The following is a 13,377-nucleotide window of genomic DNA, read 5'->3' on the forward strand; positions in this document are numbered from 1 at the left end:
TACTGCTTTTACTGAAAAGAATATAACCATCTTCCACACCTGCTAAATACCTGTAATTTTTTCAAATGATTTTTTTTTTCTTTTTACGGTTGCACTGTGGAATATGGAAGTTCCCAGGCTAAAGTCGAATTGGAGCTGCAGCCACTGGCCTATGCCACAGCCACAACAACGCAAGATCTGAACCAAGTCTGAACCACAGCTCACAGCAACGCCTGATCCTTAACCCACAGAGTGAGGCCAGAGTGATCCACATCTTTATGGATCCTAGTGGGGTTCCTTAACTGCTGAGCCACTAAGGGAACTCCTCTATAAGTAGTTTTAAAGCACTAGTTGAATAAAATCAGTTGCTGCTCTGGCGTTTTAAGATCTAAAAGAAAAATCCATGTTTTCTGATGCCAAGAAAATTTAAGAAAAGCAAAGTATGACTTCCTGAATGGCTCACAGTGTTAACTACTCGGCGTTGATTCTGCAGTGGCTGTGGCTCGACACCTGGCTCAGGAACCTGTCTATGCAGCAAGTGCGGCCACTTGTTTAAAAAAAAAAAAGTAAACATTTTCTTATTTACTTTTACATTTAAGCATGATATACATTTATTAACAAAATCCTGACATTTATTTTTATTTTTGTCTTTTTTTGCCTTTTCTAGGGCAGCTTCCACGGCACATGGAGATTCCCAGGCTAGGGGTTGAATTGGAGGTGTAGCCACCAGCCTATGCCAGAGCCACAGCAACAATTCGGGATCCGATCCAAGCCGAGTCTGCAACCTACACCACAGCTCACGACAACGCTGGATCCTTAACCCGCTGAGCAAGGCCAGGGATCGAACCCGCAACCTCATGGTTCCTAGTCAGATTCGTTAACCACTGCGCCACAAGGGGAACTCCTGACATTTATTTTTAAATAGCTGCTTAGAGTGGAAAATCTTACACTGTTACATAGAATAAAACAAAATAAAAATGGATGTTCACATGATAGCATTTGACAACAGCTCCCTCTTGTGGTTCAAAACACTCACTTCAAAGATGAACATACTGGAGTTCCCGTCTGGCTCAGTGGTTAATGAACCCAACTAGTATCCACCAGGGCTCAGGTTTGATCCCTGGTCTTGCTCAGTGGGTTAAGGATCCGGTGTTGCCGTGAGCTGTGGTGTAGGTCGCAGACGTGGCTCAGATCCCATATTGCTGTGGCTCTGGCATAGGCCCGCAGGTACAACTCTGATTGGACCCCAAGCCTAGGAACCTCCACCACCACATGCTGCGGGTGTGGCCCTAAAAAGACTCTCCCCCACCCCCGAAAAAAAAGATGAACATATTTAAATACAGAATTTTTATTTCTTAATTTAAAATTGTGCAATGAAAGTTTAGCTCATATTTAGTGAATGCTTTTAGGAATAAAGAGGGAAGGTTTAATTTAAGGCTATAAGAACAAAACAGAATACTCTCTTTTTTGTTCTAGGGTTCCAACATCTCAGAAAAGTGTTGCCAAAGTTATTTAAAGAAGCACCAATTTTTTTTTCTCACAAAGGAAGATACTAAGTAGATGTTTTCACTGAAAACAGGTACCATAACGGGTTTTCCTCCCTTTCTGTGGCTATAATATGCAGGAAGGAATCAGGATTTGACTTTGTTATTTTAGTAGATGGAAATTTGAAAACTTTACAGAGAAAGTAGTATTGAAAATATTTTAGTCCAAAAATAACTTAAGGTTCAAAAATCAGAGGTTACAATAACTGGCAATCACCTGTTCTAACAATGTAAAACTGTCCAAAAACTCCTCTTCTTCAATTCCGTATTTTGTGTATTGATGAATGTAGGCTCTGGTGAGAGAAACAAAGTGTGAAATAAAAATCTCAGGCAAATGAATAACTCTTGAAGTCAAACTATAAAGAGACCTCTCCTAGCTCATGAACACCCGAAGGAAGATGGCAAACTCTCTTAAAAGTCTTATCTTTGCTTCAATGTTTACTCCAAGTCAGCGAACTTTCAAGGTTTATGTCAAGCTCCCTGTCTTTTTAGTGTCCAAGATAGTGACAATAAGAAAATAGGAAAAAGAAGCATATTCTTTGACAGACACAAGATTTGACTGTCTACCCAACACATATTCAACAACTGACAGGAGTTTATAACTGGGTTCAGCGTAAACTTGATTCTCTCTTTTTTTTTTTTCTGTCTTTTTAGGGCCACACCTGTGGCATATGGAGGTTTCCAGGCTAAGGATTGAAGTGGAGCTGTAGCCTCTGGCCTACGCCACAGCCACGCCAGATCTTTAACCCACTGAGCGTGTGCCAGGGACTGAACCTACGTCCTCATGGATGCTAGTCAGATTCGTTTCTGCTGAGCCACAACAGGAACTCCGGGTTCAACATAAACTCTAAAATAAGTGCCTGAGAGGAGTTCCCGTTGTGGCTCAGCGGAAGTGCATCTGACTAGTATCCACGAGGATGCAGGTTTCATCCCTGGCCCCACTTGGTGGGTTGGGGATCTGGCATTGGTGTGAGCTGTGATGTAAGTTGGAGATGAGGCTCAGATCTGGCGTGGCTGTGACAGCTCAATTAGACCCCTAGCCTGGGAACTTTGATATGCCACAGGTGTGACCTTAAAAATAAAAAAAATAAATAAATAAAAAGTACCTGAGGAAGTTTATCTAAGGCGTGAAACTGTAGAAACACATTAATCCAGTTCTAGGAACAAAGTGAAGCCTCCCAAGTGTTTTTCAGACAACACTGAATTTGCACTTTGCCAGGTGGCCCCTTTAATACTCCCAATCTCTCAGAATGTTCTCAGGCAGGAGAAGTCATGTTAAAAAGAATATCAAGGGCAGATATGAATTAAATTTATGAAATAATGGCTGCTAACCATTTAGTGAGAGTGGGAAGCGAACCACATAAGAAAAGGACAGAGAGTTCACAGTCCTGAGGACTAGGGGGTTTATGGAATGGCCATGTTCAGGATAGGAGGCCTTGGGAATTCTAGCTAATCAAAGTAGAGTCTTATCCGATCTTTTGAGGAATTTTTTTTTTTTTTTTTTTTGCTTTTTAGGGCCGCACCCATGGCATATGGAGGTTCCCAGGGTAGGAGTCTAATCAGAGCTACAGCTGCTGGCCTACACCACAGCCACAGCCACAGCCACACCAGATCCAAGCTGCATCTACAGTGTACACCACAGCTCCTGGCAATGCCGGATCCTTGACCCACTGAGCGACGCCAGGGATTGAACCCACAACCTCATGGTTCCTAGCAGATTCATTAACCACTGAGCCACGATGGAAACTCCCATTTGAGGGATTTTGCTTTGACATTAAGTAATGATGGCAGAGGTCTGGGAACCTGGTAACATAATTCTTAGTATCAGGCAGACATTTCCTAGTACTAAGTGGAGTTGAATACAATATCTCTTGCTGAGCAAGATCAAGATCTTTTTCATTCTAAAGGATCTTATTTTGGAAAGCATGTTATTGTCCTTGCCTTACAGTCAAATTTCTACTTCATTTCATTTAGAAACCACTTATTTAGTCAACAGCAATAACATGGAACAATATTAAGGATTTATGAGTCAGGCACCGTACTAGATATTTTTTACATTATTTCATGTAATCCTTACCACATACATCCGCTCAGTTTGGACCCACTGTGCAGAAAAAAAAAGAAACCCTGAAGTAACATGTCCAAAGCTTCACACCTACAAAGTGGTAGCCATGCCCATTCCATGCTATAAATTGAATGTTTGTGTTGCCCCAAAATTCATATGTTGAAGTCTTCACTCCCAAGGTGATGATATTAGGAGGTAAGGCCTTTGGGGTATGATTAGCTCATGAGAGTGGAGCCTTCATGAATGAGAATAGTGCCTTCAAGAAAGAGGCCCATGGGAGTTCCCGTCGTGGCTCAGCAGAAACAAATCCGACTAGGAACCATGAGGTTGCAGGTTCAATCCCTGGCCTCGCTCAGTGGGTTAAGGATCTGGCATTACTGTGAGCTGTGGTGTAGGTCACAGACGCGGCTCGGATCTGGTGTTGCTGTGGCTGTGGCATAGGCCAGCAGCTACAGCTCCATTAGACCCCTAGCCTGGGAACCTCCATATGCTGCAGTGCAGCCCTCAAAAAGACAAAAAAAAGAGAGAGACCCATGAAAGCTCCTTTGCCCCTTCTGCCACTTGAGCACACAGTAAAAAGCCACCACATATAAACCAGGAAGTGGGTCTTCACCAGATATAGAATCTGCTAGTACCTTACTCTTGGACTTCCAACCTCCACAACCATGAGAAAATTAATTTCTGTGGTTTAAAGCTACCCAGTCTATGCTGTTTTTGTTACAGCAGTCCAAACAGACTAAGACATTCCAGATGCTGCCTTGTGTTTAACATTGTATTACCTGCCTCAGGTTAGGAAAAGTTTGTAGATTTATTTTTTACTTACTTTGAAGCAAACATATTCCATGCTTTGCCCACAATCACATCAAGTGGTTTTACTAAGAACTGGCTATTGCTGACCAATGCTGCTGACTTCTCATATTTGCTAAAGGCTCGCTGGGTTTTCCACACATTGAAAGCATGAACAGGCTCTAGCCAGGAAGTGTAGAGAGCTGGATCTTTAAATGCTCCTGGTGCAAAACAACAAACCATTGTTTATAGCATGAATCATTTTTGGAAACAAATTAATACATAGATATTTCTTAGCCGTTTCATCAGAAATATTTTGTTTTGCCTTTTATTGATTATTTATTATTTATTTTTGGCCCTGCCCAGGCATGCGGAAGTTCCCAGGCCAGGGATCAAAACTGTACCATAGCAGTGCCACCAGGGAACTCCTGTTTTGCCTTTTTTTTTTTGGCTTTTTAGGGCTGCGCCTGAGCCATATGGAAGTTCCCAGCCATACGGGGATCCAATCTGAGCTACAGCTGTGAGCCTACACCACCGCAGCAACTTGGGATCCAAGCTACGTCTGTGACCTACACTGCAGCTCATAGTAATGCTGGATCCTTAACCCACTGAGTGAGGCCAGAGATCGAACCCCCACCCTCATGGATACTAGTCAGGTTCATTTCTGCTGAGCCACAATGGGAACTCCCTAACCTTTTATTAATTCTCTTATTTTAAAGTCTAAAATGAAGAATATGAAGAAAGTTCACCATCTGATTGACTTGAGTGATTTCTTTCTTTTTTTTTTTTTGGCCACGCCCTTGGCATGTGGAAATTCCCTGGCCAGGGATAGACCTGCCAGCAGTGACAATGCCAGATCCTTTACTGCTTTACTGCTAGGCCTCCAGTTGACTCCTTGAATGACCCTTTTTTTTTTTTGTCTTCTTAGGGCCACACCTGAGGCATATGGAAGTTCCTGGGCTAGGGGTTGAATTGGAGGTGCAGCTGCTGGCCTACACTACAGCCACAGCAATGCCAGATCTGAGCTGCATCTGTGATCTACACTGCAGCTCATGGCAACACTGGATCCTTAATCCATTGAGCAAGGCCAGGAATTGAACCTGCGTCCTCATGGATTCTAGTCAGGTTTGTTACCGCGGAGCCACAACAGGAACTCCTGAATGACCTCTTTTTAATTATTATTAGATATTTAAGACATATTTCAGAAACAAGATTATTTGTTTATATCACAGCGAGAGGCAACCAACTGGATGCTGCTGGAATCATCAGATAAAGATACTATAAACCTAGAGACTTGCCATAGAAACACAAAGCTAATAAGAGTACTGCTCTTTCAACTTCCTGGAGATGTAATAATGCCTGTCACAGAGACCATTAGTGCTCCCACAATACCTGATCTCCCCTTCTCCTTTAGTAACAGAATCCCTGAATTTTAACTGTGATCATGGCCACCCTTGCAGCTAGAGGTGGCACACCATCCAGTTCCAGTCAAAGAGATATAAACACGTGTGTGGTGTGTGACCCTAGGAGGAGGAAGAGGCCTGCCCTTCTTTGCTTATTCCTACAAGATTTCATGGCTGAAGCTCAAACAGATGTCTTGGACTAAGGACAAAGCCATAAGGTGAGGATGACAGAGCAACCAGACTTAGGAATAAAGAATTAAACTCCTCTAGGAGTTCCCATTGTGGCTCAGTGGTAACAAACCCAGCGAGGATCCATGAGGACTCGGGTTTGATCCCTGGCCTTGCTCAGTAGATGAAGAAGCCAGCGTTGGGAGTTCCCGTCGTGGCGCAGTGGTTAACGAATCCGACTAGGAACCATGAGGTTGAGGGTTCGATCCCTGCCCTTGCTCAGTGGGTTAATGATCCGGCGTTGCCGTGAGCTGTGGTGTAGGTCGCAGACTCGGCTTGGATCCTGTGTTGCTATGGCTCTGGTGTAGGCTGGCAGCTGCAGCTCCGATTCGACCCCTAGCCCGGGAACCTCCATATGCCGCAGGAGTGGCCCAAGAAATGGCAAAAAGACAAAAAAAAAAAAAGAATCCAGCATTGCCTTGAGCTGTGTCTGTGCAGGACACAGCTCAGATCTGGCATTGCTGTGGCTGTGGTGTAGGCCAACAATTGCAGCTCTGATTTGACCCCTAGCCTGGGAACTTTCATATGCCAAAGGGTTGCTGACCTAAAAAGCAAAAAAAAAAAAATTAAACTTGTCTTTTGTTAGACCTCTATTTTTGATGTCCAGTCTCATACTTAGTGATACAATGGTTACACTTTGCTACTAAAACCTATAATTATTATCCTTTAAGAAAAAACTCGGGGACTTTTTCTCTCCTTCCTTCCTCCCTCCCTCCCTTCCTTTTACCATAGGAACCATGTATGCATGCAAAACACACATCTTAATTTTCACCTTAACTTTGCTTACCCAGATCTGCATTGTGCACATCTTTCCCTCGAAGGATGACCAGGTTAGCAATGGAAGTGTTAAAATGAAACTCCTTGTTGGTAGACATTTTACTAAGAGCAGGAAGTCCTGATAAAGGAGGCCGGATCTGCCAGTCAATACCTACACAAGGAAAAAAAAGCAAGAGATTTTACAAATGGCTTTGAACAAGAAGAGAAAAATGTGGACGTTTCCTTGAGGTGCAATGGATTAAGGATCTGGCATTGCTGCAGCTGTGTCACAGATTGCAACTGCAATGTGGGTACAACCCTCAGCCTAGGAACTTCTGAGTGCTTTGGGTGTGGCCAGAAAAAAAAGAGAAAAATGTATTATGACATGTATATTTTATATAAATTTCCATTTGATAAGTAAAAGTTGGGGGGGGGGTTCTTGCTAAAAATTTAAACATTCTTCTTTGGTTGACCTAAAATGATTTAAGCTACTCAATCCTGGAGTTCCTGTTGTGGCTCAGCAGTAACAAACCTGACTAATATCCATGAGGACACAGGTTTGATCTCTGGCCCCACTCAGTGGGTTAAGGATCTGGTGTTGCCATGAGCTGTGGTGTAGGCCAGCAGCTGCAACTCCAATTTGACCCATAGCCTGGGAACTTCCTGGAAACTTGCCCTAAAAAGGCAACAACAACAACAAAATTACTCGATCCTGAGAAAGACATGAAACATTCCTTTTTCTTTTTGTCCTTTTTTGTCTTTTTAGCGCCACATCCGCAGCACATGGAGGTTCCCAGTCTAGGGATCCAATGGGAGCTGTAGCCGCCAGCCTACACCACAGCCACAACACAGGATCCAAGCTGTGTCTTCCACCTACACCACAGCTCATGATAATACCGGATCCTCAACCCACTGAGACCAGGGATCGAACCCTCATCCTCATGGATGCTAGTCAGGTTCGTTAACCACCAAGCCACAACAGGAACTGCTTCTTTTTCTTATAATAAGTGAAGTATGTGGTATATAAATTATACCTAAGTAAAACTATTCAAAAAGGAGTTCTTGGAGTTCCCGTCGTGGCACAGTGGTTAACGAATCCGACTAGGAACCATGAGGTTGCAGGTTTGATCCCTGCCCTTGCTCAGTGGGTTAAGGATCTGGCGTTGCCATGAGCTGTGGTGTAGGTCACAGACGCGGCTCGGATCCTCGTTGCTGTGGCTCTGGTGTAGGCTGGCGGCTACAGCTCCGATTCGACCCCTAGCCTGGGAACCTCCATATGCCGCGGGAGCGGCCCAAGAAACAGCAAAAAGCCAAAAAAAAAAAAAAAAAAGTTCTTGCAGTTCCCTGGTAGCTCAGTAGGTTAAGGATCCAGCGTTGTCACTGCAGTGGCCTGGGCTGCTGCCGTGGCACAGGTTCAGTCACTAGCCTGGGAACATCCCAAATGCATGTCTGTGGCCAAAAAAAAAAAACCCCACAAAAATAGTTAAAAATTCATGACATGATGTCAAAGCTCTACTTGTTATATATATATCATTCTATATCACTGAGGAATAAAAGGTAATCAACTATCTGAAAATTAAAAAAAAGAAAAGAAAAGAAATGAAGCCAAAGTTGAGACCTTAAAAAACTGATGTTAAAAAAATGCAAAAGTCGAATTCCCTGGTGGCTTGGCTTAGCAGGTTAAGGATCCAGTGTCGTCACTGCTGTGGCTCAGGTTGAAACTGTGTCTCAGGTTCTATCTCTGGCCCAGGAACTTTCACGTGTCAAGGGCTCGGCCAAAAAGTAAGTAAGTAAATAAATAAATAAGAGTAAATGAGGATAGGAAAAGTTAAGCAAATAAATTTTAAAATGGGAATGGAAGTAACAAAAAAGGCATCATCAAAATAAACATAAATCCCAGGAGTTCCCTGGTGGTTCAGCAGGTTGAGGATCTGGCGTTGTCAATGCAGCAGCTCTGGTCACTACTGTGACCTGGGTTTGATCCCTGGACTGGGAACTTTTGTATGCCCCAGGCACAGCCAAAAGAATAAAAGAAGGATTAAATCCATAATACTATGTTTCCTTCCATCCAGGCCACCACTGATTAGGAGAAAACAAAAAACCTGTCGATTAAACTATTCAGATTATTAAATGTTACACTTATTGAAGAATTCTTTTAGAGTAATTTAGGTTTATATTTTTAAAAATGTCATTCCTTTTTTTTTTTTTGTCTTTTGAGGGCCACACTCATGGCATATGGAGGTTCCCAGGCTAGGGGTCGAATCGGAGCTGTAGCCGCTGGCCCACCCCACAGCCACAGCAACGCCAGATCCAAGCCGTGTCTGTGACCTACACTACGGCTCACAGCAACGCCAGATCCTTAACCCACTGAGTGAGGCCAGGGCTCGAACCCACAACCTCATGGTTCCTAGTTGGATTCATTTCTGCTGCACCATGACAGGATCTCAAAAATCATGTCATTCTTGAACATACATAAAAAATATATACATATAAGAAAATAACTCAGTTAAGGCTTTCCTAAAATGTTTTCCCATTCAGTGACTCTATCACTCGTTGACTCAGCATTAAGGATGCCTATGTTTTTTCACGTTATTTGTGCTCCGTGCCTTCAGAATGGAGGTGATGCAGCATTCCTTAAAGAAATCCATGAAAATGCTAAGTCACTGGCTCTTAAACTGGCTTTGCACATCTACCTTTGACTGCTGCTTAAGGAATGTTGCTAAACTGGTCTGTTTATCATGATGACTGGCTCTCCCCCATCGCAGCAGAAAACTAAAGGTTTATTTTCTGGAAGGGTATGACTGCACATCTCTGATCTGGAGAACACCAGGGGCAGAGGTAAGGGCAGGGTACACACCAAAACCAGAGAGATCAAGTGAAAATCCAGAAAACCATGGCCCCACCTCTTCCCCCAGATCACTGGAGCTTTGTCTCAATCCTCTGAGCAGAATATCCAACACTGCAGAGAGGCAAAGAGAATATCCGGGAGGACAAATGTACACTAGCCAAAAAGGGTAACAACAACAACAACAAAAATTGATTGAAACAAGTCTGAAGGCTCTAGGGGAGATTTCTTTTTTCTTTCTTTCTTTCTTTTTTTTTTGCCTTTTTAGGGCTGTACCTGTGGCACATGGAAGTTTCCAGGCTAGGGGTCTACTCGGAGCTGCAGCTGCTGGCCTACACCACAGCCACAGCAATGCCAGGTCTGAGCCATGTCTGTAACATACACTGCACCTCACAGCAGTGCAGGGTCCTTAACCCACTGAGCAAGGCCAGGTATTGAACCCAAATCCTCATGGATACTAGTTGGGTTCCCATCATGAGCCATGATGGGAACTTCTAGGGGAGATTTCTTAAAGAAGTTGAAACTGACAGAATAATTGAATATAGGCAGACCTCAGAGGTTTTGCAGGTTTGGTTCCAACCACTACAATAAAGTGAATTATTGCAATAAAGTCAGTCACACATATATTGTTTTTAGTTTCCCAGTGCATATAAAAGTTACGTTTACATTATACTGTAATCTATTAATTATGCAATGGCGTTACGTCTAAAAAAGCCAATGTACATACCTTAATTAAAAAATATTTTATTGCTGAGTTCCTGCTATGGCACAATGGGATTGGTGGCATCTCTGCAGCACCAAGGATGCAGGTTCAATCCCTGGTTAAAGGATCTCCCGTTGCCACAGCTGTGGTGTATGTTGCAGCTGCAACTCAGATCTGATCCCTGGCCTAGAACTCCATATGCCATGGTGCAACCAAAAAATAAAAAATAATAATTTATTGCTGGAGTTCTCTTGTGACACAGAGGGTTAAGGATGCAGCGTTATCACTGCTGTGGCTCACGTCACTGCTGTGCTGCAGGTTTGATTCCTGGCCTGGGAACTTCCACATGCTGTGGGTGCAGACCAAAAAAACAAAAAAATTATCACTAAAAAATGCTAACCATTATCTGAACCTTCAGCGAACTGTAATCTTTTTTCAATAGTAACATCAAAGACCACTGATCACAGATCACCATGACAAATAAAATAATGAAAATATTTGAACTATCGCAAGAATTACCAAAATGAGGAGTTCCCATTGTGGCTGAGCGGGTTACAAATCTGACTAGTATCCACAAGGATGCAGGTTTGATCCCTGGCCTGGCTCAGTGGGTTAAGGATCCGGTTTTGCTGTGGCTGTGGTATCGGTCACAGATGCAGCTGTGATTCGACCACTAGTCTGGGAACTTCCATATGCCGCAGATGTGGCCCTAAAAAAAAAAAAAAAACCAAAATGAGACAGAAACAGAGTGAGCAAATGCTGTTGGAAAAATGGTGCCAAGAGACTTGCTTGATGGAGGGTTGCCACAAACCTTCAATTTGTGCATGAACACACTATCTGCCAAGTGCAATAAAATATAGGTGTGCCTGTATATCAAGAAACAGTTAAGTGGAGAAACAGGGTTGAATAATTGACAGATAGATAGAAAAACTAAGCAAACAGGAAAAAAAGCAATTACTAACTCCAAAGAAAATACGAAATTATACGGGAAGGGAAAAACAATCACAAAATACTCTGCTGCCCAGCGTGAATAGCATTTATTGGGTCATGATACTGTAAAGCTGAATATTGTTTTAACTCAATAATGAGACTGCTGCTATCAGGACGAGGAGGAGACTGAGGGTGTTTTAGGGCTTAGGGGCCAGTGTGAGAAAAAAGCTAAATCCTAAACCTCCAGAGTGGGAAGTAAACAGGCAGTCTAAATAATTAGAAAATCTATAAATGGCAGTGAATAGATGAAAACAGTAAAAGAAACAGCAAAAGAGTTTTGAAAACCGTCTACCTCTGGGAAGGAGACAATAAAAGAAGGTTATGGACTAACAGTTTTAACAGGCTTCACAGAATTATTTGACTCTAATTCATGTTCATACAATAAGTTATGGCTCATACACAGTAGAAAATTATGTAGCTAAGACTAAGGCATGTCCAAATATATTGATTTGGAATAAAGGCCACAAGATACTACATTAAAGAAGTTGTAAAGGAGTACCTGCTGTTGTGCAGCGGGTTAAGAATCCGACTACAGTTCCTATTGTGGCTCAGTGGTAATAAACCTGACTAGCTTCCGTGAGGATGGGGGTTTGATCCCTGGCCCCGCTCAGTGGGTTAAGTTTTCGGCATTGCCATGAGCAGTGGTGAAGGTCATAGATGCAGCTGGGATATGATGTTGCTATGGCTGTGGCATAGGCCGGTAGCTGCAGCTCCAATTTCACCCCTATCCTGGTAATTTCCATAGGATTCGGGTACGGGCCTTAAAAAAAAAAGGAATCTGACTGCAGTGGCTGGGGTTGAAGGTTTAATCCCTAGCCTGGCGCAGTGGGTTAAAGGATCCGGCACTGCTGCAGCTGCAGCTCAGATTCAGTTCCTGGCCTGGGAACTGCCATATGCCTCAGGTGCGGCATTTGAAAAAAAAAAAAAAAAGGAAAGAAAAAGAGAAAAAGGAAGTTGTAGAACAAAAAATACATATAATGTGAAGCTTTTTGTTTTGTTTTGTTTTGTTGCCTTTTCTAGGGCCACTCCTGCAGCATATGGAGGTTCCCAGGCTAGGGGTCTAATTGGAGCTGTAGCTGCCAGCCTACACCAGAGCCACAGCAATGTAGGATCCGAGCTGCGTCTGGACCTACACCACAGCTCATGGCAACGTCAGATCCTTAACCCACTGAGCAAGGCCAGGGATTGAACCCGCAAGCTCATGGTTCCTACTCGGATTCGTTAACCACTGAGCCACGACGGGAACTCCAACGCTAGTTTTATTTTTTTATTTTTTTGGCTTCATCTGAGGCACATAAAAGTTCCCAGGCCAGGGACTGAACCCATGCCACAGCAGTGACTCGAGTCACAGCATAGACAACACCAGATCCTTAACCCACTGAGCCACCAGGGAATTCTTAGTAGTTTCATTCTTTTTAAGTCTGTGTATGTATATCCTCTAATTCTCACCAGAACAAATTAAACTAGCAAAAATAAATCAATGAAATAAAACTTTAAAATAAACTGTTTTAAATAAAACAAAAAAAATAAGGAAGTAAAATTATAATTTAGCTTAGTTCAGAGGGTGAAGCCAAAAGCCATGGAAAATTCTTCCCAGCTCTTACATTCTAATCAAGAAACTGCAAGCACGTAGGCTCTGCTGAATCGTTATGACTCCCACGTTCCTTTCATTTCCCCTGTTTTTGAGAAAGAGCGTGTGCCCGTTATCCTATGCCTGTTCCACTATGGTCTGCTGGGCATGGGGTGTACTTAAAAAGCCATACTCAGGAAATCTCACCAGAGGAGTATGAATGCATACCTGGACCTGCTTTTTTTTTTTTTTGTCTTTTTGCTATTTCTTTGGGCTGCTCCCGAGGCATATGGAGGTTCCCAGGCTAGGGGTCAAATCGGAGCTGTAGCCACTGGCCTACGCCAGAGCCACAGCAACGCGGGATCCGAGCCGCATCTGCAACCTACCCCACAGCTCACGGCAACGCCGGATTCTTAACCCACTGAGCAAGGCCAGGGACCGAACCCGCAACCTCATGGTTCTTAGTCGGATTCGTTAACCACTGCGCCAAGACGGAAACTCCCGGACC

The 13,377-nt window shown here is 43.3% G+C and overlaps 1 protein-coding gene across 1 annotated transcript in view; it reads right to left on the reverse strand.

Annotated features, from left to right (window-relative positions):
• Positions 1–1,352: 1,352 nt before the first annotated feature.
• The window catches only part of TUBD1 (tubulin delta 1), a 31,009-nt gene continuing 18,984 nt past the window's right edge, over positions 1,353–13,377 (reverse strand). The window contains exons 7-9 of the mRNA XM_047758543.1: positions 6,793–6,933; positions 4,412–4,595; positions 1,353–1,816 (exon numbers count right to left, since the gene is read on the reverse strand). Coding sequence (XP_047614499.1) covers positions 1,714–1,816; positions 4,412–4,595; positions 6,793–6,933 — 428 coding nt within the window. The 3' untranslated portion in view covers positions 1,353–1,713. The remainder of the gene's footprint in view (positions 1,817–4,411; positions 4,596–6,792; positions 6,934–13,377) is intronic.

Source organism: Phacochoerus africanus, chromosome 14 (assembly GCF_016906955.1).
Source record: "Phacochoerus africanus isolate WHEZ1 chromosome 14, ROS_Pafr_v1, whole genome shotgun sequence".
NCBI lineage: Eukaryota > Metazoa > Chordata > Mammalia > Artiodactyla > Suidae > Phacochoerus > Phacochoerus africanus.